The 26,572-nt window shown below is 34.8% G+C and overlaps 1 protein-coding gene and 1 pseudogene across 9 annotated transcripts in view; one reads left to right on the top strand and one right to left on the bottom strand.

The window, feature by feature from the left end:
* Positions 1 to 26,572, top strand: part of HERC1 (HECT and RLD domain containing E3 ubiquitin protein ligase family member 1) — a 174,649-nt gene that overhangs the window by 15,348 nt on the left and 132,729 nt on the right. For all 9 annotated transcript variants that reach the window (XM_064485448.1, XM_064485453.1, XM_064485449.1 and 6 more), the window contains exon 2: positions 24,099 to 25,054. In XM_064485448.1, coding sequence (XP_064341518.1) covers positions 24,125 to 25,054 — 930 coding nt within the window. In that variant the 5' untranslated portion in view covers positions 24,099 to 24,124. The remainder of the gene's footprint in view (positions 1 to 24,098; positions 25,055 to 26,572) is intronic.
* LOC116153316 (SOSS complex subunit C-like) lies at positions 16,087 to 16,469 on the bottom strand (annotated as a pseudogene).

The following is a 26,572-nucleotide window of genomic DNA, read 5'->3' as shown; positions in this document are numbered from 1 at the left end:
GCAATCAGGGCCTAAGAGAAGAACGTGGAGAGCTGGCTGTGTCCCAGTGAAGATAGAAAACATGGACACCTGGGAATTGTTATCCATAAAAAAGGTATACCTCCCAAAGACATAGATTAGATGCAAATAGAAGGCTGAGTTAAGAGGACATTGTTAATACTAGAATTTCAGACTTAGAAGGGAATTGGAGCTCATTTTATTAAGACCCCCTCATTTTATGTATGAGATCTGAGGTTACATAGTTTGTTCACATGCTTGTAGTAATAGTCATAGTTCACATGAGTATGCTGCATTAAAGCATTTTCAGATAGATTCTTGTTTGTTCCTCTAAACAATCCTGAAAGCTAGGTAGGTTCTATGTTTTCCACAGCAAAGCTGGTTCTTGAATTTAGATATTCTGCATCTTAAAAGCTAAAGTTTTCTGCACCATATCACATAGAAGTGTACATATAGTAAATGTACAGTACAGCTTGATTAGTTGCACAGAGATGGAATTATTTTCAAATTCTGCTACTTTCTGTCAACCTGAGAGATTTTTAGGAGGGAAGGTAGGATTCAAGGTGAGGGAACGAGAAAAACTTTCCATTTCCTCCTTAGTTGGGTCTTTATGGTGTGACTTCGTTGTTTTGTTTACAAGTGAATTCTCAGTGCACAGTAGGTATAGTCAATGATAGTTAAGTTCATTTCCAAATGAATTTTGCCATTTAGATTTTCCCTGGTATGATTTACCTCTACTCATGTTGCAATAGAGATAAACCTAGATGTTCTCTAATATAGGAAGATTTGAGTTGAAGATTTGTTGATCCCAGCTAATTGCCTGCCCTTTAGCTTTCTTCTGTGTAGTTTGTGCAGAACACAAGCTTAAGTAAACTTATCTTGCTGTCGGGCTTTTATCTTCCTTCTAAGAAGGGTAGGCAACTTAGAGTCTATGTTTATGGGAGCAATGTTCCCACCCTCCTAGTCCTTTCTGAGTAAGATTTGTAAATCTAACTCTGAGTTTATAGAGATGGTATCACTGTTATTATTTAAAGGAAAATTATGTTGCAAGGACATTAAAAGTAAGATTTGCTTAATACAGACACTCCTAGGAATAAATGAGTTTATTACATGTGCTCCATCAGGAAGGGCATGGTTAGTAATAGAAAAACCATATTTATCATTTAACTCTATGTATACTTTTATAACAAAAAATAATTTTTTTTCCTTGTTATCATCACTGGGGCTCAGCTGTGCATGATTTAGCTGTTCTGCCTTCTTACCTAAGCTTTTACCTTGAAAAATTTCTCAAATCTGTAGAAAAGTTGAAGAATAGTACAGTAAACACTCATATACTTTTCACTTAGTTTCACAGATTGTAACATTTTGCTGCAGTAGCTTTTTTCTTTTCTCTAAACACACACACACACATTTTGCTTTAAGTGAGAGTAAATTGTAGTCATGAAGACACTCCCCTACCTCCTCCAAAAAAGTACTTCAGGTGTGTATCTCCTAAAAATGAGGATATTCTCCAACATACCCACAAAGCCATTGTCATGCTTAAGGAAAATAACATGAATTCATTATCTCATATGCAGCGTCTATATTTAAATGTTTCCATTTGCTCCTGCGTATCTTTTACGACTTTTTTGTTTGTTGTTTTTTTTCTGATCCAGAATCCAATCACATTTACATACTGCTTTTGGTTTTTATGTCACTTTAGTCTCTTTTAATCTAGAACAATCCTCAGCCTACCCCCCCCCCCCTTTAAAAATGACATTAACTTTATTGAAGAATCTAGGTCATTTGTGTTACATAATGTACTACAATTTGAATTTGCTGATTTTGTCTTTAAGATTATTCAAGATAAACATGAACTACATGAACACTACATAGGTGATACGTACTTTTTGCATCACATCAGGAGGCACCTAATTCCATTTTTTTTCCATTTATAGATGATGCTCAGTTTGATCACTAATTTAAAATGGTGGCTACTACCAGATGACTTAACTGTAAATGTACATTTCCCCCCTTTGTAACTAATAAGTAATCTAGGGAGTGTGGTATTTTGAGATTGCATGAAAATCCTTTCTCCCACAACCTTTTCCCAATGGTTTTAGCATCCTTGGGAAGATTATCCTTGCCTGGATAATTCTTTTCCTTTTTTTTAAAATAAAAAAATTCTTAAGCAATACACCGCATGTACAAAAGGGGTTACAGCAAAATGTTTATCTCCCTTTCATTACCCTATCTCCATTTTCCTAGTTTTTCCTGGAGTTAACTGTTAAACAGTTTCTTGTGTATCCTTTCCGAGATTCTAAACCTCTCCAATCATGCAGTAACATATATTCTCTCTTTTTTCTTTTTATACAAATGATAGCATACTGCAGACTTCTTTACATCTTATTTTTTTATTGTGGTAAAATATAGATAGCATATTTAAGTTTTAAATTATTTGTAAAGTGCATAATTCAGTGGCATTAAATGCATTCACAATGTTGTGTAACCAACTATTTACATACCAGACTTTTTCATCATCCCAAACAAAAATTCTGTACCCATTAAATAATAATTCCTTCTTCCTCTGTCCTCCCGGCCCCTGGTAACCTCTATTCTCCTTTCTCTATGATTGCTTATCTTTGGTATCTCATATAAGGGGACTCATACACTATTCGTCCTTCCATGTCTGGCTTATTTCACTAAACATAATAATTTCAAGGTCCTTCCATGTTGGAGCATATATCAAAATTTCATTCCTTTTTATGGCTGGGTAATACTTGATTTTATGTATATACCACATTTTGTTTCCCTTTTTATCTGTTGGCAGACACAGGTTGTTTCTGCCTTTGGGCTATTGTGAATAATGCTGTGAACACTGGTGTACAAATATCTGTTTGAGCTCCTGCTTTCAATTCCTTTGGATGTATACCTAGGAGTAGAATTGCTTGATCTACATCTTAACGTGTTATTAACTTAATATATCATGGTTATCATTCAATATATTCCAGATTGTTGAAGATTTTTCTTAATCATTTTAATGATTGCCTTGAATCCCAGTGTTATGTTTATGATTTATTTAACCAGTTTCTTATTGGACTTTAGATTGTTTCCACTTTTTTGTATTTTACCTTTTTTTCCTTTTTGGTATTCTAAACAAGGCTGTAATGAGTAGAATATTTCTTGGTTTAAGCAATATCTTATTCTTCATTAAAATTACAATGTGAAAATGTTGATTGAGCCTACACTCATTGAGTATACTTTCTAAATATCCTTAAAATTCATTTCCTCACAGACCCAATACATTATTGCTCTTTTATTTTAGGCCCTCATCTCTCAGCTCAACTTTTGGGGTATTTCTTGTGTCTTGGCCATTCTGTTCTTCTCTTAATTCCTTGGAGTATTATCCATAGCTCCTGCTGGGTAACTTTGTTATGCAGTGTTATCCTGTTGCATTAAAGTTGCTTACACATCCTTATTCTCTTCTGGGTTCTGAGTCCTTTAGGTGCACTGTGCTTTGTATATAATACTTTCCTACTGTGGATATATTTTACACATTCTTTTCAAGTTTCTAGTAGTAATAAATTAGAATACCTTTGTTAAAATTAACATACAGTTACAGAAAATTTTTTTCAAATGTGCAAATAAGACTGACCTTAGTTCATTAGTGAATATGGTAGGGGTACATTCCTTTGGGTTTGTTCGTTTGCTTTTTTGTTTTGTTTTGTTGGATGAAGAGGTAGAAAGGTTACTTTGAAGCCAGTTGTTATTTGGCGCTGTTGTGTCTCTCCCTGCCTGCTCCCTGTTTCTTTTAATGCCATTAGGTCTTTCAGATAGTCTCTTAAGTTTTATTTTTCTCTCCTCAGAATCATAATCACATACTGCTATTTGGAGATTGTGTGAGGAGCTAGCTATAGAACCCACTTCCTACATTTTTGCTATTTCTCTATTTTTTATTTTAGAGAGCCTCGTAAGAATGAGTTCTTGAAGTATGAATTAGATATATCACTGGGAGTTCAGTGAGGATAAATTTACCAAAAATGTTATAGTTGCCATGACTTAGGCTTTAGAGGCTAGCAAATAGATGGTTCTAAAGAAGGGGGAGGAGATTTTCCCTATAAACAATATATGATGAGGACCACTGACCTCTTCATGCCTCTAGAAAATCTACTTTTGTTGAAGTCTGTTGTCTGGTTCATGGCCACTGGTCAGCTACAAATTAAGGTATCCTACATGTGCTGACATTGCTATTTGCATTTCTGGAATAATTGCATCTATTTGCATAACAGGTTGTTGAACTTGACAAATTGATAATTTGCTTTGTTCTTTTGTTCTCAAGGGTCCTTTTATTAAAAAGTGCTTTGATGTACTAAAAGCCCCAAGGTTGATAGCAGCCATTATTTAGAATCATTACATTGAACACAGAATAATTAAAAACATAGTACACTTGTGTATAGCTAGTTATCATAAACTTTTTGTACTAGAACACTATAGTGATATATTGCTATTTATTATTTTTCATCAGCAAGAATACTGTATTTCTAGTGTTAGTGTATACTCTTGATGGCATAAAAAGAAGGAACTTACAATAGTTCAAATTACTTCCCTTTAGGAGATATATGGTAAACGATTAAAGATCGTACAGTACAATACTTCACACTTATTTTTACAGTTTTCAAAGTTCTTTTATGTAAGAGAAATGGAAATTCCAAGATAGGAAAGATAATTGTAGGTTAAGGTTATTAGAACAAGTTTAATTGGAGGGGAGGAGTAAGTAATGTAGGATCTGAATTTGTATGTGAAGGAAGTATAGGATTTGTTAGGTAGAGAGCAGGCAAGAGGTGGGCCTTCTAGGGGGCAGCAGCGTGAGTAAGGGTGCAGAGGTAGGAGTGAACACATCCCAGCTGAGTGATGGTAAGGATTGGAAGGGATGCCTGCCTGACTAGAGCAGGGGGCTGCTGAGGAGCATGTGGTGGTTAAGATTTGATGGGTTAGAGGGAGCAGTTGATTATGCGTCTTGGGAAACAGACTGAGGAACTATAAGCCTAGGGAGCTGTATTACTGAGGGCCCTGGCAGGAAATAAATGGACTAGTTATGAGATTTGGGTATGCTTAAGGAAAGCAACAAGGAGTTGTGAAATTCCCAAGGCCTAGCAATATCAGGAAGCCATTGGTACTTTTCAGCCAGAGGGGCAAGAAGAGGAACACTGAAGCCTGAAGAAAATTGGAGCAGTGGAAACCAAGGACCTTTGGCCGTAGAGGAAAGAATTCCAAGGTGGGGAGGGAGCCAGGGAAACAAGGACCCCAATTTCCTTTTCTTCTTATCCTGTGATTTCCTGATAGTGCCTCTCATTGGCCCAACCCAGCTAGAAGCTAGGGCAAGTTGAACAATGTAGTCCTAGAGGTCAGCCTCAAAGGGCAGAAAGCAGAGATAGAAAGATAGGTGGTTAAGTTTGTTTGGGAGACTAGGATCATGTAGAGAATGCCTAGCCCAGGACCCATGTTAAATTATTGTAAATTTATAAGCAGAGGAATGTCATACTGGCAATGCTCTTGTAGGAAGATTGGTTTAGTGGATTTTGAGGGGGTCTTTTAAGAAAAACCTCTTTTCAGGCAAAGTTCCAACTTGTAACAAAAAAGGCAGAATGCCGTCTATTGTCTGAGTAATCCTTATAGTCCCCATGTGCAATATAATTTTTTAATTTCTCTGTAGACTTCTTAGACCAGAATTACCTACTGCAGAGAGTTCCTGAATTCCTGCAACAAGAAGATAGGATGCCAGCGGCTTAAAGGGACAAAAGAAGGAGCAGTACAAAGTGCTCGCCTTGAAAAGCTTGTCTGGTTGTAGAGTAGATGGGGCAGTGGTGATGAAGTGGTATTATTACGTGAATAATAGCAAATCAGGCAGAGTATGACAAACGCTATAATATGTGCAGCAAAAGTGTTATCAGAGTTTAGAGGAGGAAGTGATCAAATCTTTATTGGTGAGTATGGAGTGATTAAAACATGAAAGGCTTCATGGAGAAAGTGATCTTTGAGACAGGCCTTTGAAGGAGAAATATGAATTTTGACAGGTAATTAGATAGGTGAGGACCGTCAGCTATAGAGAATAGCGTGAACAAAGGCGCAGAGGTGGGAGTGTTTGGTTTGTTAAAATTAGTTGGTATTTAGGGGAGTTGCGGAAGATGAAATCAGAAGGCAAACTTGGCTCCCTCTGAGTGGACTTAAACCTACAACATTGTCTTATTTTCAATTTCATGGGAAATGGTGAGCCATTGACTTCTTTATAGGTGGGTAATGATATAATTGGATAGAACTGAGCTTTAGGAAGATTAATCTAGCAGAAGTGGGTAGAAGGCAGTGGAGTGGGGAGACTCCTTGGGAGCCCACTGCAGTTTCCCAGGGCACGTTATGAAGGCTGAAGCCACTGGTATGTTAGAAGAGGCTGGAGTGTAAAGGAAAGGCCTGAGTCAAAGACTGCTCTATTGTTTTGAGTCAGGGTAAGTGAGTGATGTATCAGAAGGAGCTAGTTTTGTAAGGTTGCAGAAGGGAGGGTAGGAGAACATTAGAAGGTAGGGAAGCTGGACGAGATGGTGAAGTTAATTTTGAACATGGTGAATTGGGGGTGGGAAGCATTGACATGGTGATGTCCACCAGGCATTTGGAAACAAGACTGATACTCTGTAGAAGTTCTGTCCAGAGATGTGGATTTGGGAGATACCTGCAGAGTGATGGGTTAAGCTTTAGCAATGAACAAATAGAGTTGATGTGAAAAAAAAGAAAAAATATTTTAAAGAAAAAGAGGAGGTCCCAGAACCTTTGGGCATTAAGTAGACAAGAGGAGGCAAGAGGTCTCCAAATTATTGTTTTTTTTAAATTTATTTGTTTGTTTTTGGTCAGCTTTAATGAAGTATAATTAGCATACAGTAAAATTTATTATTTTAAGTGAAAAATGTGACAGACTTTGACAAATATATAGTCATATAGCTACCACCACAATCATGATATAGTCCATTTTCATCATCACCAGAAAGTTCCAGCTTACCTCTCTGCAGCAGTTAATCTGTTCCCCCTGTTTCCTAGCCACTGGGAACCACTAATCTGCTTTCTGTCATTATAATTTTGCTTCTTCTAGAACTATATATGTATGGAAGTATAGTTATGTAGTCTTTTGTCTCTGACTTCTTTCATTTAGCGTAATGCTTTTGAGATTCATTCATGCTGTTGCTTGTATCGGTAGTTTATCCCTATTTATAACTGAGTGGTATATTCCATTGTATTAATATACTGTAATTTATCTATCCATTTATCAGTTAATTGACATTTCAGTTTCCAGTTTTAAGCTATTCCGAATAAAGTTGCTGTGAACATTCATGTACAGGTTTTTATGTGTTTTCATTTTTCTTGACAAATACCTATGGAGTGGAATTGCTGCATATGTAGTCAATACAGTATATGTTTAGTTTTATAATAAACTGCCAAACAGTTTTCCATTCTACATTCCCATGAGCAGTTTATGAAAGTTTTAGTTGCTCTGCATCCTCACCAATACTTGGTATTATCTGTTTCTTTAAATTTAACCATTTTAGTGGGTTTGTAATAGTATTTCATTGTAGTTTTAATTTGCATTTCTCTAATGACTAATGCTGTTGAGTATCTTTTTATATGCTTATTTGGTATTTATATATCTTTGGTGAAATGCCTGTTCAAGTATTTTGTCCATTTAAAAAAAAATACGTTTTCTTGTTCAGTTGGAAAGGTTTCTTTTTATATATTCTTTGTTCTCTTTTTTTGTGTATATATATTTTTTATTGACGTATAATCAGTTTACAATGTTGTGTCAATTTCTGGTGTACAGTACAATGCTTCAGTCATATATGAACGTACATATATATGCAGTTTTCATACTCTTTTTCACCATAAGTTACTACAAGTTATTGAATATGTTTCCCTGCGCTATACAGCATGAACTTGTGTTTATCTATTCTATATATATCAGTTAGTATCTACAAATCTCTAGCTCCTAATTTATCCCTTCCCACCCTTTCCCCCTTTGGTAATCACAAATTTGTTCTCTTGTCTGATAGTCTGTTTCTGTTTTGCAAGTAAGTTTGTCTTTTCTTTTTTTTTTTTTTTTGTTTTTAGATTCCACGTATAAGTAATATCATACGGTATTTTTCTTTTTCTTTCTGGCTTATTTCCCTTAGAATGACAGTCTCCAGTTCCATCCATATTACTGCAAATGGCATTATCTTATTATTTTTTATGGCTGAGTATATATATTCTTTTTTTTAAACTTTTTTTATTGAGTTATAATCAGTTTACAATGTTGTGTCAATTTCCACTGTAAAGCACAATTTTTCACTTACACATGAACATACATATATTCATTGTCACATTTTTTTTCACTGTGAGCTACCACAAGATCTTGAATATATACAGCATAATCTTGTTTATCTATTCTACATATGCCTGTCAGTATCTACAAATTTCGAACTCCCAGTCTGTCCCTTTCCACCCTCCTCCCTCTTGGCAACCACAAGTTTGTATTCTCTGTCTATGAGTCTGTTTCTGTTTTGTATTTATGTTTCTTTTTTTTTTAGATTCCACATATGAGCAATCTCATATGGTATTTTTCTTTCTCTTTCTGGATTACTTCACTTAGAATGACATTCTCTAGGAACATCCATGTTGCTGCAAATGGCATTATGTTGTCGTTTTTAATGGCTGAATAGTATTCCATTGTATAAATAAACCACATCTTCTTTATCCAGTCATCTATTGATGGACATTTAAGCTGTTTCCATGTCTTGGCTATTGTAAATAGTGCTGCTATGAACATTGGGGTGCAGGTGTCTTTTTGAAGTAGGGTTCCTTCTGGATATATGCCCAGGAGCGGGATTCCTGGGTCATATGGTAAGTCTATTCCTAGTCTTCTGAGGAATCTCCATACTGTTTTCCACAGTGGCTGCACCAACTTGCATTCCCACCAGCAGTGTAGGAGGGTTCCCTTTTCTCCACAGCCTCTCCAGCATTTGTCATTTGTGGACTTTTGAATGATGGCCATTCTGGCTGGTATGAGGTGATACCTCATTATAGTTTTGATTTGCATTTCTCTGATAATTAGTGATATTGAGCATTTTTTCATGTGCCTATTGATCATTTGTATTTCTTCCTTGGAAAATTGCTTGTTTAGTCTTCTGCCCATTTTTGGATTGGGTTGTTTTTTTCTTATTAAGTCGTATGAGCTGCTTATATATTCTAGAGATGAAGCCTTTGTCAGTTTCATCATTTGCAAAAATTTTCTCCCATTCTGTAGGTTGTCATTTTGTTTTGTTTATGGTTTCCTTTGCTGTGCAGACGCTTGTAAGTTTAATTAGGTCCCATTTGTTTATTCTTGCTTTTATGTCTATTGCTTGGATAGACTGCCCTAGGAGAGCATTTCTGAGATGTATGTGAGATAATGTTTTGCCCATGTTTTTTCTATGAGGTTTATTGTATCTTGCCTTATGTTTAAGTCTTTGATCCATTTTGAGTTAATTTTTTGTGTATGGTGTAAGAGAGTGTTCGAACTTCATTGATTTACTTGCTGCTGTCCAGTTTTCCGAACACCATTTGCTAAGAGCCTGTCTTTATTCCATTGTATATTCTTGCCTCCTTTGTCGAAGATTAGTTGACCAAAAGTTTGTGGGTTCATTTCTGGGCTCTCTATTCTGTTCCTTTGGTCTCTATGCCTGTTTTTGTACCAATACCATGCTGTCTTGATTACTATAGCTCTGTAGTATTGTCTGAAGTGTGGGAGAGTTATTCCTCCATCCTCTTTCTTTTTCTTCAGTAATGCTTTGGCAATTCTAGGTCTTTTGTGGTTCCATATAAATTTTATTATGATTTGTTTTAGTTCTGTGAAATATGTCCTGGGTAATTTGAATATATTCTTGATACTATTTCTTGATATATCCTGGCAGTGTGACCTTCGGTAACTGTTTAGCCTCACTGTGCCTCCATTTCCTTTCCTTGCAAATGGAAATAATAAGAATCTCTATTTCATAGAGTTGTTCTGAAATTAAAGTAATACATGTAAAGGGTTTAGCACAGTGCCTGCCACATAGAACATGCTCAATGAATATTAGTGGCTGTTATTGCTCTGTTCACCTAGGGAATGTTAGAAAGTTTCAGAATTTGATAAATTCACTTGTAGGAACTATTAAGTCTATCTCTGTGCTCAAATCCTTCAGTTTCCCTCACTTATTTCCATTTTAGAAAGATAATGCTATTTGGTTTATTTTCCAGTTCTTCGGTAGTTTTTCCAACCCAACTTTTCATCAGTGAATTTAGCAGTTTATGTATACAATTAAATTTGGATTTGTGCATTGGACCATGAGTGGAAGAAAGAACAACTGGCCTTTGGTGCTATAAATCACTACTGTAAATTAAAACAAGACAAAATAAGACAACAGCAGTTTCTTCTTCTTCTTTGCCAGTATTTAGCTGGTTCATCAGGATCGTGAATTGGTAGTTCTTGAATACAAGCAAAAACCCATTAGTTTGATTCAATTTTGTCTGTAGTTCTTGCTGAATAAGCATGTCTGCTTCCTGATTTATTTGACTAGTTCTCATTATTGATGTAGCAAAACAATTTGTTAGCAAACTCAGCAGGTCCTTTCGTTTTCTAAGTGTACTTGCTTTCTAAACAGGGATAATAACGAAAAAAGCTTTTCCCTTTTTATCAGCTGTTTACTTTTGTGCAGCTAAATATGGGTAATTTGTGTGGTTTAATGAATTACAGTGCCAAAATCAGTGTCAGCCTAATGAAGCCCTGGAGAAGGGATGTACTTGGGGCAGGGGTGGGAAGAGCTGAATCACAGTGTGTACTTCATTTTCAGTTGCAGAACTTTGCTAATAGGCTGTCCCTCCTGAAATGCCCTTGATAAGTATCTTTATTGATGCCTTATATGAATCTCTAAATTCATAAATGTAGAACTTCATAAATTTATTTGTGGCTGTGGGTGTGGCAGAGGGGTAGTAGGGAATGCCAAGTTCAGTTTTAAACATGTGAGTTTACGATTCTTTTAAAATTCCTTTCAATTTAAGATTTAAGATCTGAGTGGTTATATCATGTTAGCAGTGGATGTTCTGGTCTGGAGTTCAGAGGAGAGAAATTTGGACTGAATCATTAGTATATGAGAGGTTAGTGAAAGCCTTGGGAGTAACTGAATTACTCCAGAATTGTATGTACAGTGAGAGGAGGAGACAGAAATGGACTGAAGACAGAATCCATGGCATCTGTCCACTGTGGTACCACCACACTTCAATCAGTTCTTTTAAAGCACTTTGATTATATTAGTTCATAGTAAGATAATACCTGGGTTTAAATTAGATTCTATGTAAATAATGAACCATAGACCCAAATTGCTCAGCTCATTTCAGCAAATATTTGTTGAGGTCCCTTTGTGTGCTTTACCTTTGCTAAACATTAGGAGTATAAACAAAATTGACACTGTCTTTGCCCTCATGGACTTTATAGACTGATATGAGAGGACACTAAACAGATTATCACATAAATAGTGCATAACTGCAAACTGTGCAGAATGCTGTGAGGGTAAAGTACCGGGTTCTGGTATGAGCATTTTAAAAGAGGGACTTGATCTCTTGTGGATACAGTTAAGGATAGCTTCCCTGAGGAAGTGCCATTTAATTCAACTAACAATTATTGCATACTTAATGTGTCCCTGGTACTGGGCTGTTTAAATTGAGATCTTATGATAGACATTAACTGGGTGAAAGAAGGTAGGATGAAGAAGCCAGGCTCTAAGTAGAGGGAACTGCATGTGCAAGGTTCCTGCAGTGGAAAGAAGCATGATGCCCTCTAGGAATTGAGCATCTCAGGTGTACCTAGACGAGGGAGAGCAAGGGGAGAGGTCTGTTCCTGGCCTTCTCAGCCATTGGAGAGATTTTGTTCTTTAGAGCAAAACTATTGAAAAGCTTCTGAAAATTTTTTTTAAACTTTTTTCCCTTTTAAATAGACTTTATTAACTTTTTATTATAGAAAAATATTAAACATATACCCAAGTGGAGAGAATATTTCCCAGCATCCAATTTCAACAGTTATCAACTCATGACCACTTTTATTTCATTTATACCCTCCGTACTGTTTTTACTCAACAACACTTCTGACACCAAATATGTGGGATTTTTCCCTCACACCAGCCAATCCTCTAACTCTTTAGACACTGTGTGTCCTCCAATTCAACTCTATTCTGACACTAATTGGAATTTGTGCAGACTCCACAGAACTGTCTGCACTTCAGATGCCATTTGCAAGTCCCAGATTGCCAGCTATACTTCTGATTACCTGGCTGTAAATTGGGCATTCCCAGTACTTCCTCGTCAGGTTTGGTAATTTGCTAGAATGTCTCACTAAACCCAGGGAAACACTTTACTTGCATTTACTGACTTACTATAAAGGATACAACTCAGAAACAGCCAAATGGACGAGATACATAGGACAAGGTACTTGCAGGGGGTAGGGTGACGGAAGGATGGAGTAAAGAGCTCCCACGCTGTGTTGGGTATATTTGAAGCTCTCCAAACCCTGTTGTTTAGGGGTTTTTATGGAGGTTTCATTATTTCAGCATGATTGCTTAAAGCATTGGCCTTTGGTGATTTAACTCATAAAGCATTGGCCATTGGTGACTTAACGCAATCTCTAGCCCCTCCCCCCTCCTGGGAGTTGGGGGTTGGAGGGCTGAAAGTCCCACCTCTAATTATGGCTTGGATTTTGAGGGCCTGCCCTATCCTGAAGCTGTCTAGCAGCCCCCAGTCACCTTTCATCTTGTTAGCATGCAAAAGATACTGTTACCACTCCAGTGATTCCAAGGGTTTTAGGAGCTATGTGCCTGAGCTGGACAAAAACCAACTATCTGTTTCCCATCGTGCCACATGATCCCATTCACTTTTCTTGCCTCTTGTATTATTTGAAGTAAATCTCAGATAACTTATTCCAAAGGACTTAAAAGCAGGGAAGGAACACAATTAGACTTGTTTTTTAAACCACCACTCTGGTTAGGGAGGCAAAGGAGGATTAAGAGATTATTTTGGTGGTCCATGTAAGAGATTAAAAATGTTGGTTGATTGAATATGATATAAATTTTGTGAACCTACTGTATATTTTCTTGGAGTTTCAGGGAAAACGAAAAAATTAAATCAGTCATCAATTATCACACCTTGCCCGAACTTGACAGTTGTTGATAACAAGAACTACAATGAAAATTGGTTGATTGAATCAGATATTTTGGTTATTTTTGAGCATTTGTGGGACATCAACAGTGGAGATGCTACAGCTAGTAGGTAATTTAGCTCTGAAATGGATGGCCTGAACACTAGCTTTTATACAATATTTTGAAGAGATACTAACTTTATTAAGTATCTTAGGAATAAAATTAATTTATTCTTGTCTTTCGCATTTAGAGACAGTCTTGATTATAGCTGGTATAAATGGGGCTTACAGCTTGAAAAACTTAGACATTCCCATTGATTTTACTTTATTACATGTTTTAGTACTGAAGGAACCAGAATTTGTAATTTGATGTATTGTTTTTATTCTTTTATTTGCCTACAACATAATATGTTAAAGAAAGGACTAAACAGAATTTACCCCATAACTCACAAGTTTTATTGAAAATGTTATTAGATTGATGGAGTATTTTGTTCGTTGAACCTTTCTCTGCTGATAATTATTCTAGAAGACATCTTATCTTTGGCAAATCTTGCTGCATTGATGCTTCATCTTTCTGTTTTATGAATGCATTGTCAGAATATACCCAGAGGTTATGGTTGTGATATTTATGTATAACACGGATACAAAATGATAAATTTTAAGTAAAACTATCACAGAATGTCTAAGGTAGCAGGCTGATGAATATATCATCTCAATGGTATCTGTCCCCTAACTTTGCAGATTTCTGTGTGCCTGAGGAAAGGACAAACACCATTAAGCTTATGTTATTTAATTTTTATTTTTCATACCTTCTGTATTATAGTTAGAAACAATATAGATAAAATAAATTCTTAAAAATTTTTTTTGGTTGTTAAAGTGTTTATAAAAACAAACCTATTGTAAAGATAACTTTGCATTTTTATAAATCCTAAATTAAAACAATAATGGGACATTGATAACTTTTGATTATATTGTAATTGAAAAATAAGATGATACAAACTTTTTTGTTTTTCCTTTTCTTGAGGAAAATTTAAGACTCTAGAGAAGTACAGAGAATAAAAAGACTCCTATATTTCTTCTACTATCAGTTAACAAGTGTTAACATTTTGTCATGTTTATGTGACCATTTTTAAAATAAAAAGAATGAAAACATAACACACTAAGTTGATATCAGTCCTCTTCGATACTTGCCTCTTGCACTCCCCTGCAAAATCACTATCACTAGTTTGGGAGTCTATCCCACTAATCTTTAAAAAAAAAATACTTTTGTATACAACCCTTTTTACATTTATAACCAATAAATATTAGAGATAGCAATAATGAACTAAATGATAGTGATTATAATAGCAGTACATTTAGTGTATATTGAATGTGTATTGAGTTCTAGGCAGTGATTCTAAGAACTCTATTTGTGTTATTTAATCCTCATGAAAATCATAGCGTGTCTCTTACTGTCTTTTAATTTACCATAAGCAAATGAGCTGTAGAGAAATCAAGGGACTTGGCTTAATAGCCAGTAAGCGGTATAGCCTAGATTCAAACCTAGCCATTCTGGCACATTTGAGGGCTTTTACTTTTAACTTATGCAGTATAAGCCCCTCTAGTATTGTTTCTTTTATTCCTTAAACACTAAATTTTATTTTGAACATTGAAAAATTATATTTTTGTTGATTTGCGTGTGTTAACTTCTTTACAGTATAAAGTTTATACTTCGACATTATCAGAATATAGCACATTTTAGTTATCTCTTCCCACTGATGAATATTTAGTTTTTTTCCCTATTATGAAGAGAGTGCAGTGAACACTGATAACACGTCTCCTTGTACACATTGGGATGTAGGGTATATGCATTCATTTGGAATAGCACCTTTATCATATGCTAACGTTCATCGTATCCTGATTTCCTTTATGTGCTTGGATCTTCTTTTAGACTCTCAACTCTTTTCTATTGATAATTTCTAATCTGTCTATTCTTGTGCCACAACTGCATTAATTTAGTTATTCTAGCATTGTAAATTTTAATGTCTAATAAGCTAGGAGCTTTCTCAGATTCTGATTTTTTTCAGAGATTTTTCTTTTTCTTTTTCTTTTTGCAGTTCTTATGTATTTAATTTTACATACAATCTTACTTTTTTTTCAAGTTTTAGATAAGTCCAGGGTGATTTCGGTTGATGTTGAATTAATTTTATACTTTAACTGAAGGAGAATTGGCTCCTTAAAATGTGAATTCTTCCTAAGAAGAGCACTGCTAAGCTCTCCATTTATTAAAAGAATATTTTTTGTTCATTAGCATAATTTTAGGTATTTTTAAATAAAACTTTTGCACATTTCTTGTTTAGTTTATTCCTAGGTATTTTATGTTGTTTCTTACAACTTTACATGGAATTTCTTCCTCATTATATAAAATTCTTCTTTATTATAGTGTTATTTAAAGATACTTTGAAGTTTTTTTCCTTATAACTTTTTAGTAGCATTTAGTCACATCATTTATAAAATATGTTTAAACGTATTTATAAAATATTTTTAAGACTCGTTAGGTATTTAGTCTTACCTTGGGTTTTCTTTTACAATTGAGAATTAGCTATACGTTAAAAGAATATTTCAGGATGACATGTTTACTAAAATCAAAAGGGACACTGCCATCAATTCTATAAACCGCAAATATGAATACAACTTATTTAAGCCTATTAGTTTATATTTAAAAAAGAAAACAGACCTTGTTTCTTTAAAGTACTATAAATGATTCTTGAAAGTCTCTGTGGACACGATATGCTCAGTCTAACTTCTTGGGGATTAGGGAATAAGTTTATGTAACTGTCCAATTTCAGAGTCTGATTTAGAGTTAAAATCAAATTGTATTACCCAAAAGTTAGTCATTTACGTACAATTTTCTTTTAAAGAAACAAAAAGTATAAAAGTTTGCCAAAATTCTGGAAGTCACATTTTGTACAGCACCGAATGATAGTAGCTTTGGCATTTGATGTTACAAAGTTGTCATCCTTGTAAATGTGTTCTGTGTCAAGGTGAGGTAAAATGGGAAGATTAAGATTTTCCTGCAGAATCTTGAGTTGTGAAGTATCCATGTGAATGCACCTGTGCATGCTGCAAAGCTGCCTTCTGTTGGGCTGCAGGATGCTGCTGCTCAGCATGCTAGCTCCAGGATGATTTGTTGAAGATTGGTTCTGCTTTAACAATTTTCTTTTCTCTTTGTCCCGTTCTGCCAAGATTGTAACTCTATTTTTGTTTCGAAAACTTGTCCTGAAGGGTTTCCTGCCATCTTCCTATTTTCTCCTTCAACTATGTTCAGTGACAGCTGGTCAGCAGGATTGAGAGTTGTGGAACCACCTCACTGTTGAATTGCTGCTCTCAAAAGGGGAGAGTAGATACTTTATGTGCTCTGAGAGCAAGATACTTTTTAGTGTTGATTTATATTTGTTATGTAGTCAATCGCCTAACTGTGCTCTTGTTTCTAGTATTTAGTCAGAGTCTTCTGATGGGTTTTGCAGGTATTAAATATCACCTGCAAACAGTAACAATTTCTACAATATATAATACTTAGTTTATGTTTTTGCTCAGTTGCATTATTGGTAATAGTGATAAAAGTGGGCGCTCTAGTCTTATACTTGACTCTAAGGGCAAATGCAGCAGCAGGTGTTTTTCTTTTATGGTATGAAATTTTTAATCATTTAAAAAAGAGAACCTTTATTCTTGCCTTAGTAGTAGATTTTAATTAGGAATGGATTTTGCATTTTATCAGATGCTTTTTAAAACATAGTCTAACATGAATTTTGTTAATTGATTTGCTTGTGTTGCACCATCATAGTTCTGGAATAAACCCCACTGATATTCCATGTGTTAACCTTTTAATGTACTTCTCACTTTGCTTGCTAATATTTTAGTTGTAAATTTTTACAACCAACTTTATGGGGCAGTATTACAATTGTATTTTTTGTGCTTTGTTGAATTTCGTTACTGTTACTTTTATGAGCTCTACTTAAGAGCTAAGACTCTTTCTTCATTGCCCTCAAACATTTCAAGTGATTTAGGAATTGTCAGTTTCTTGAACGCATGACGAATGTCTCCCTTTTAAAACATTCAGAGCTTGATTTTTGTTGTTAGCTTCTTTGAATCTCAGTACTGATTTATTTCAGTAGTATCTTAACTATTATTTCAGCTTTCCAATTCGCTGTAAATGTCTATCAAATTGGTCTTCTTGAAATGTGTCCTTCATTGAGGACGTATGAGATACCAGACACTGTGCTAGGTACAGATAACATTTTTGTTCCCCAAAACACCAGTGTTGAATCATCATATATTATAGAACTAAATGCAAACTCATTAAATTTTTTTCACATTCTGAACCTAATGTTCATTTTCTTACAATTTTATATGAACATCTTTTTGTTTTCTAGCTATTCTGATCTACTTTCTATTCTTTAAATGCTCATGACTTTCTTGCCTTTGAATTCACAATTTGATGAACCTGGAATGTCATCCTATAATTGCTTAGAACTGTCAAAGTCATTCTTGGTGTAAATTTGTTTATATATTTATTATGTATTTGTTTGCCCACTGTTGATCCTGTCTTTCTTTGTTAACATATCCTAAGTTCATTTTTGGGGAAGCACTTCCTGCCACATTCCTTAAAAAAAAATAATTTATTGAGTTGAAATTCATACAACACACAGTTAACCATTTTAAAGTGAATAATTCACTTGTACTTAGTACATTCACAGTATTGTATAACCACCATCTCTCTCTAGTTCTTGTCAGTTTTAATAATATAATAGTCAGTTTTTTGACCAGCAAAATGAGTTTATTTGGGGATAGTCAGAAGAGTTGCAAATTAGGATATGTAGACTATAGTGGACCAAAGTCAAATCTAGAGAACAAGGAAGGGGAATTTGCTTTTATAGGAAAAAGGGAGGAGTTGAGAGGGATTGTAATAACCATCCGTGTTGCTGCAAATGGCATTATTTTATTCTTTTTTGTGGCTGAGTAATGTTCCATTGCTTATGTGGGTATATTTATCTATATAAATATATTTATGCCACATCTTCTTTATTCATCTGTCATTGGACATTTAGGTTGCTTCCATGTCTTGGCTATTGTAAATAGTGCTGCTATGAACATTGGAGTGCATGTATCTTTTTGAATTAGAGTTTTCTCAGGATATATGTGTAGGAGTGGGATTGCAGGATCATATGGTAACTGTATTTTCAGTTTTTTTTAAGGAACCTCCATACTGTTCTCCCTAGTGGCTACACCAATTTACATTCCCACCAACAGTGTCGGAAGGCTCCTTTTTCTCCACACCCTCTCCAGCTTTTATTATTTGTTGACTTTTTAATGATAGTCCTTCTGACTGGTGGGAGGTGATAACCTCATGGTAGTTTTAATTTGCATTTTTCTAATAATTAGCAAAATTGAGCATCTTTTCACATGCCTCTTGGCCATCTGAATGTCTTCTTTGGAGAAATGTCTGTTGAGGTCTTCTGCCCATTTTTTGATTTTTTAAAAATATATATTAAGCTATATAAGCTGTTTATATATTTTGGAAATTAATCCCTTGTCAGTAGCATCATTTGCAATTTTTTCTCCCTTTCCATATGTTGTCTTTTTGTTTTGTTTGTGATCTCCTTTGCTGTGCAAAAGCTTTTAAGTTTAATTAGGTCCCATTTGTTTGTTTTTGTTTTTATTTCCATTACTCCAGGGGATGGATCCAAAAAAATATTGCTGCAATTTATGTCAAAGAGTGTTCTGCCTATGTTTCCCCCCTGGAGTTTTAGAGTATCTCCTCTTACATTCAGGTATTTAATCCATTTGAGTTTATTTTTGTATTTGGTATTAGGGAATGTTTTAATTTCATTCTTTTGCATGTAGTCCAGTTTTCCCAGTAACACTTCTTGAAAAGATTGTCTCTTCTCCATTGTATATTCTTGCCTCCTTTGTTGTAGATTAATGGACCATAAATGTGTGGGTTTATTTCTGGGCTTTCTATCCTGTTCCATTGATCTATGTGTCTGTTTATGTGACCGTTTGGATTATTGTAGCTTTGTAGTGTAGCCTGAAGTCAGGGAGCATGATTCCTCCAGCTCTATTCTTTTTCAAGATTGTTTTGACTATTCAGGGTCTTTCCATACAAATTTTTAAATTTTTTGTTCTAGTTCTGTGAAAAATGTCATGGGTAATTTGATAGGATTGTATTGAATCTGTAGATTGCCTTGGGTAGTACTGTCATTTTAACAATATTAATTCTTCCAGTCCAAGAACATGGTATATCTTTGCATTTGTTTGTGTCGTCTTTAATTTCTTTCATCAGCATCTTATAGTTTTCAGAGTATAGGTCTTTTGCCTCCTTGGGCAGATTTATTACTAGGTTCTTGTTTTTTTTTTTTTTTTTGATGTGATAGTAAATGGGATTGTTTCCTTAACTTCTCTTCCTGATATTTCATTGTTAGTGTATAGAAATGCAGCAGATTTCTGTATATTAATTTTGTATCCAGCAACTTGACCAGATTCATTGATGAGCTCTAATAATTTTCTGATAGTGTCTTTAGGATTTTCCATGTATAATATCATGTTATCTATAGACAATGACAGTTTCACTTCTTCTTTTCCAGCTTGAATTCCTTTTATTTCTTTTTCTTCTCTGATTACTTTGGCTAGGACTTCCAGAACTATGTTGAATTAAAGTGGTGAGAGTGGGCATCCTTGTCTTGTTCCTTAACTTAGGGGGAATGCTTTCAACTTTTCACCATTAGCTGTGGGTTTGTCACATATGGCCTTTATTATGTTGAGGTATGTTTCCTTTTTGCCCACTTTCTGAAGAGTTTTTTTTTTATCATAAATGGATGTTGAATTTTATCAAAAGCTTTTTCTCCATCTATTGAGATGACCATATGGTTTTTTTTCTTCAGTTTGTTAATGTGGTGTATCGCATTGATTGATTTACAGACACTGAAAAATCTTTGCATCCCTGGAATAAACCCCACTTGATCACAGTGTATGATCCTTTTAATGTATTGTTGGAATAGGTTTGCTGGTATTTAGTTGAGGATTCTTAAAGCATCTGTATTTATCAGTGATATTGGCCTGTGATTTTCCTTTTTTGTGGTGTCTTTGTCTGGTTTTGATATCAGGGTGATGGTGGCCTCATAGAATGAGTTTGGAAGTGTTCCTTCCTCTGCAGTTTTTTGAAATAGTTTCAGAATGATAAGTGTTAATTCTTCTTGAAATGTTTGGTAAAATTCATCTGTGAAGCCATCTGGTCCTAGACTTTTGTTTATTGGGAGTTTTTAAGTTAATGATTCAATTTCTCTAGTGGTAATTGGTCTGTTCATATTTTCTAATTCTTCCTGGTTCAGTCTGGGGAGATTGTACCTTTCTAAGATTTTTATCAGTTTCTTCTAGGTTGTACATTTTATTGGTGTATAGTTGCTCACAGTAGTCTCTTATGATCCTTTGTATTTCTGTGGTGTCGGTTGTAACTTCTACTTTTCATTCCTGATTTTATTGGTTTGGGCCCTCTCCTTTTTTTCCTTGATGAGTCTGGGTAAAGGTTTATCAATTTTGTTTATCTTTTCAAAGAACCAGCTCTTAGTTTTATTAATCTTTTCTTTTTTTTTTTTAAGTTTCTATTTCATTTATTTCTGCTGATCTTTATGATTTCTTTCTTTCTACTAACTTTGGGTTTTGTGTGTTCTTCTTTCTTCAGCTGCTTAAGGTATAAGGTTAGGTTGTTTATTTGAGATTTTTCTTGTTTCATGAGGTAGGCTTTTATTGCTATAAACTTCCCTCTGAGAACTGCTTTTGCTGCATCCCATAGGTTTTAGATTGTTGTGTTTTCATTTTCATTTGTCTCTAGGTATTTTTTGATTTCCTCTTTGATTTCTTCAGTGATCCATTGGTTGTTTAGCTTCCATGTGTTTGTGGGGTTTTTTGTAATTTTTTTCTTGTAGTTGATTTCTAGCCCAATAGTGTTGTGGTCAGGAAAAAATGCTTGATACGTTCAGTTTTCTTAAATTTACTGAGGCTTGCTTTGTGGCCCAGCATGTGATCTATCCTGGAGAATATTCCATGTGCACTTGAAAAGAATATATGTTCTGCTGCTTTCCCAATACCCTCACTTTAGAATTTTTTAAAAACTATTTATTTATTTATTTAGCAGTCATTTTCTGTTTTAGTTTTTGAATTTCTTTTTTAAAAATTTATTTCGTTTTTAAAGCTCTTTTTTGGGGATGGGGAGGTAATTAGGTTTAATTAATTAATTAATTATATTAAATGGAGGTACTGGAGATCGAACCCAGGACCTCATGCATGCTAAGCACACACTCTACCACTAAGCTATATCCTTCTCCCCTAAATTTCTGGTTTGAGTTTTTTATGTTCTCAAATGTTTGAGTGTGTTTAATTTTATTTGGATTTTTAGCATTTATTTTCTTACAATTTATTGTTATCAGGAAGATTTCCATCATTTGATATATGTGGACTTTTCTTTCCTTCCTGTTTTTCTGCAGTAGTTCTCTGTGGATTTTTCTCTTGTTCATTTTTATGGTATGGGGTGTTTTATAATGTTTGTAATTTAATGACACTCTCTCTGTCTATATAGCAAAGTCCAAATGGATTTTTTTGTGTGATTTCTTTGTTTTGCTTGAGAGAAGCTTTGTTGTATCTCCAATTTTATGTTTCTTTTTTTCTTACACAACTCTTAATGTTCCCCCACCCACCCTTTTTCTCTTTTACCCTTCACCACCCAGTTGCCAAAGAATGCTTCTCTCTTCTTTTTTTGTCTTTTTTCTTTCCTCTGCATTTCAAGGAATGCTCATATAAATCACCTTTTAAATCATATAATCAACCTTTAAATTAAATGTACTTTGAAATCTTTTCCTTTTAGTGTGTGCTCTGATTTGCTTGGACACTTCATCAGTATTTTCAGATTTAGTGTGGATTTAATCTTTCTATTAGTTATTCCATATCCACCTTTAGGCCCCTTCACTATCCTTCCTCTTCTCTCTTTTGTATAGATTTTCTTAGTCTGCTTTTGCTTGCCACAAAGCCTTGTGGCTGGATGGAGGTGAGAGTGTGTGTACTGAGATTGGTGGTATTTCTCTCCCCCCACCCTACCTGGTTAATTTGCAGTTGGTTTTGTGTAGTATTTAGTTTTTCCGTGTCTTTTTTCTTACTGTTTGGGAAGAAATTTGAGGATATAGTTATGCAGCTGTCATTGTCTTCAGCTATTTTAGAAGTCCTGGATTAGTTAATAAATAATGGTGGCAAAATTAGGCATCCACCTGGAAATAATAAATTTAGAATCCAATTTTAAACAATGCAGAATTTATTAAAATTCCAGGTGAATCTAGAATCATTTAAATTCTGGTTGGATTAAAGACTCATGTGCAAAAGAATAAAAAAAACCTCAAGAAAATCTGAGTGAATGAATACCTGTACAACCTAGAATTCACATGTAAGGGCATGGAGGTGTTGGGGTGCTGTTTTAATGAAGAATGGAAAGCAAGAGCTGTAAAAGAAGTGTGTATATGCAAAAGGCAGATTTAGAAGAAATGTTTCTGGTGTTGAGGACAATGATAAAATACAAAAACCTTTTACATGTTGACAAGAAATATAACCCAATAAAAAAATATGTGACTAGAAGGACATGAATAAGTATTTCCCAGATGAGTATATTTAATTGACCAATATACATATGATATTCAGATTTATTAGTAGTCAGGGAGATTCGCATCAGAGCAACATTGTATTCCATTACAGCAATCAAATTAGCAGGATTAAAAAGAGCAAAATTACCTATGGCTTGCAGGGAAGGAGGTAAAAAAGATACTTTTATATTCTCTGCACACTGTTTAATACTTCACCAAATGAAGTGAGAGGAAGCTTGTTTTTTTCTCTTACCAAGTACATACTTTGCAAGTATCTAGTGGAGTTAAGTATAGTAATCATAAGCTTCAAAAGGGGAGTATCATCAGATTTTATATTTAGAATTTAACAGGGCTTATTTAGAAATAGGAAACTCCTTTTAATTAGTCTAGGATCTGTATCACTGGAGCTCTTTTTTTTTAAGCTGTACCTGTGTCATGAAAATAAAATGCCCTTTAGTTTTTGAGGATCTTTCTCTACCACCACCTATTAAGACTGCCATTTTGGGGACTTGCTTGAAAGGCAGAAGTTAGTCCCAACTCCCCCCACAATATTTTATAATGAAAAATTTTAAAAATACAACAAGGTTTTAAAAATGACAGGCATGTATTGACCACTGAGATTCTGCCATTAATATTTTATTATACTTGTTTTTATCACATATCTAGTATGTATAAAGATGTATACACACATATCAGTGCATCTTATTACTTCAAAATAAATTATATATATCAGTATGCTTCTCCCTAAGTATACCTCAATATATTTATCAACTGAGTTCAATATGTATTAAGGTAAAATTTACATGCAATGAAATGTAGAAATCTTCAGTGTATATTCACCAAGTTTTGACAAATATATAACCTTTGTAATCCAACATTACCATCACCTTAGGAAGTTCCATCATGCCCCTTCCCAGTCTATCCATGCCTCACCTTCTAGGAGCAATCACTATTTATCTCTAAGTCTTTTTATGGACATATGTTTTCTTCTGGGTGAAGCCTAGGAGAGGAATTGTTGGGTCATTGAGTAGGTATATGTTTAGTTTTGTAAGAAACTACCATCTTATATAACCACAGTACATTTATCAAAGCTAAAACACTAACATTGGTACATTACTGTTAACTGAAGTCCAGACTTTGTGTTTCATCAGTTTGAAATCAGTAATTGTGATACAAGATGGAAATTCAGAAACATTTTATGAATCATCCTCATAGGTTTTTGACTGCTTCTTCTTCTTCCTTTATAGAACTGATGGCTGAAGAGTAAATCAACATGGCAAGTATGGTTCCACCAGTGAAACTGAAATGGCTTGAACACCTCAACAGCTCCTGGATTACAGAGGACAGTGAATCTATTGCTACAAGAGAGGGGGTTGCTGTTCTGTATTCTAAACTGGTCAGCAATAAGGAAGTAGTACCTTTGCCCCAACAAGTTTTGTGCCTCAAAGGACCACAGTTGCCAGACTTTGAACGTGAGTCTCTTTCAAGCGATGAACAGGACCACTATTTGGATGCCCTTCTTAGCAGTCAGCTAGCACTAGCGAAGATGGTATGTTCAGATTCCCCATTTGCTGGGGCACTTCGAAAACGACTGCTTGTACTCCAGCGTGTCTTTTATGCACTTTCTAATAAATACCACGACAAAGGCAAAGTGAAGCAGCAGCAGCATTCTCCGGAGAGCAGCTCTGGTTCAGCAGATGTCCATTCTGTTAGCGAACGTCCCCGGTCAAGCACTGATGCACTTATAGAAATGGGTGTTCGAACTGGTCTAAGTTTATTATTTGCACTTCTGAGACAAAGTTGGATGATGCCTGTGTTGGGACCTGGTCTCAGTCTTTGCAATGATGTTATTCATACTGCAATTGAAGTTGTCAGCTCTTTGCCACCATTATCTTTAGCAAATGAAAGCAAGATTCCTCCTATGGGCTTGGACTGCTTATCACAAGTAACAACATTTCTTAAAGGAGTAACTATTCCCAATTCTGGGGCAGACACTTTAGGTCGTAGATTAGCTTCTGAGTTGCTGCTTGGTTTAGCAGCTCAGCGAGGTTCTTTGCGGTATCTCCTTGAATGGATAGAAATGGCTTTGGGGGCTTCAGCAGTTGTAAATTCCATGGAGAAAAGCAAACTACTATCAAGCCAGGAAGGGATGATCAGCTTTGACTGCTTTATGACTATATTAATGCAGATGAGACGTTCTTTGGTACGTATTAAAATTATCTCGTTTAAAATTGCTATCTAACAATTTTGGGAAATGTTAACCTAGCTTTTAATGAATTGGTGGTAATAGCAAGTGATTTGGGGATTCTACTGGTGATTATTAGGTTAGTTAAATATTTTATATATTTTGAGTGAAAAAACTTTTATACATTTTTATACATGTTGATGTGAGTATGTAATTTAAAGACAGACTAGTTTGTACAACGTTAAGACCACTGGATCAAGAGTCAGGATTGTATTTAAGGTTTTATGGCTTCCTGTGTGAACTTGGGAAATTCATCTAACTTCTCTGTGTTTTAGTAAACTCATATGTAAAATGACGGGCCTTGGCAAGTGAGTGTGGCGGTCTTTTGAAAGAAATCTCTAATTTCATTCTTCTCAATTTTTATTAAGCATTTACTATGTGCTAAATGTTATTCTAGGCCCTAGGGACACAGCAGAGAAATAGTTTCTGCCGCATGGAGCTAACAGCCTAAAAGGAGAATCAGACAATAAATATACATTTCAGGTAGTAAGAAGTTCTAAGAATTAGAATAAGAGAGAGAAAGGGAATGTAAAAGATAATAAGCTCAAGCAGAGACTGGGGAGGGCAGAGCTGTGCTATTTTTAGTTAATGTGGTCAAGGAAGGACTCTGAATTATGACATTCGGCCAGAGACCTGAATGAAGGAGAGTGATGAACTGAGCATAATAGATCTAGGGAAAGACTGTTTTGTTCCTGAAGAAACTTAATTGCTTGACTGTCATAAAGAAACTAGCTTTGGATACCATATTAAAGAATAAACAATAAAATAGAGTGTAGTATGATCAATTTCAAGAATTTCTGAGACCAGAATGTAATGCCTTTGTGAAAATCAAGAAAAAAAGTTTGAATAAATAATACAAATTTAGAATATAAGGATAGAAACACTTATAAATTGACTTAATTTCAGTTGCATTACATTGATCAACCTTTTTGGTGTCCTTTATTACTAAATATCAGTTAACAAATTCATTTAGTTTAAATAATTAAAAATGACACTTTTAAATTTTGTGTATATATTTCAAGACTTCCCTCCTCACCCTCCTAAACAGAGTGGGAGAGTGGGAAGCCCTTGGATTGACAGGACCGTTTCATAAAATAAAATAATACTGAATTTATTTTCAAAGTAGGGTATTTAAATTTTTACCTGGCTTACATTTTGTATTTGTGAACTGAATGGTAAATATTGAGTTATTTTTTTACGAGTAATTTTATTGTAAGTAAGTACTTGGAGATTTTAAATCATGAGATCAATGAAAATTTGAATTTCTTAATGTTAAATAAAACTTAGACAAGAAAAGCATGTGATGCTTTGTTTGGGATCTGAAATGTTGACAAGGGACCCATGATCTTTACCTGAAGTGGACACCTAGAGCAAGAGATGCAATGGTCTAAGTGAAAAAGGGTTGAGATATGAAAGGCAGTTAGACCTCTTTGTGGTTTCCTATTCAATATTTAAACTTGTTCACTTTGCAGATCT

The sequence above is a fragment of the Camelus dromedarius genome, chromosome 5 (genome assembly GCF_036321535.1).
Source record: "Camelus dromedarius isolate mCamDro1 chromosome 5, mCamDro1.pat, whole genome shotgun sequence".
Classification (NCBI taxonomy): Eukaryota; Metazoa; Chordata; class Mammalia; order Artiodactyla; family Camelidae; genus Camelus; species Camelus dromedarius.
This window is presented reverse-complemented; position numbering and strand designations above follow the sequence as displayed.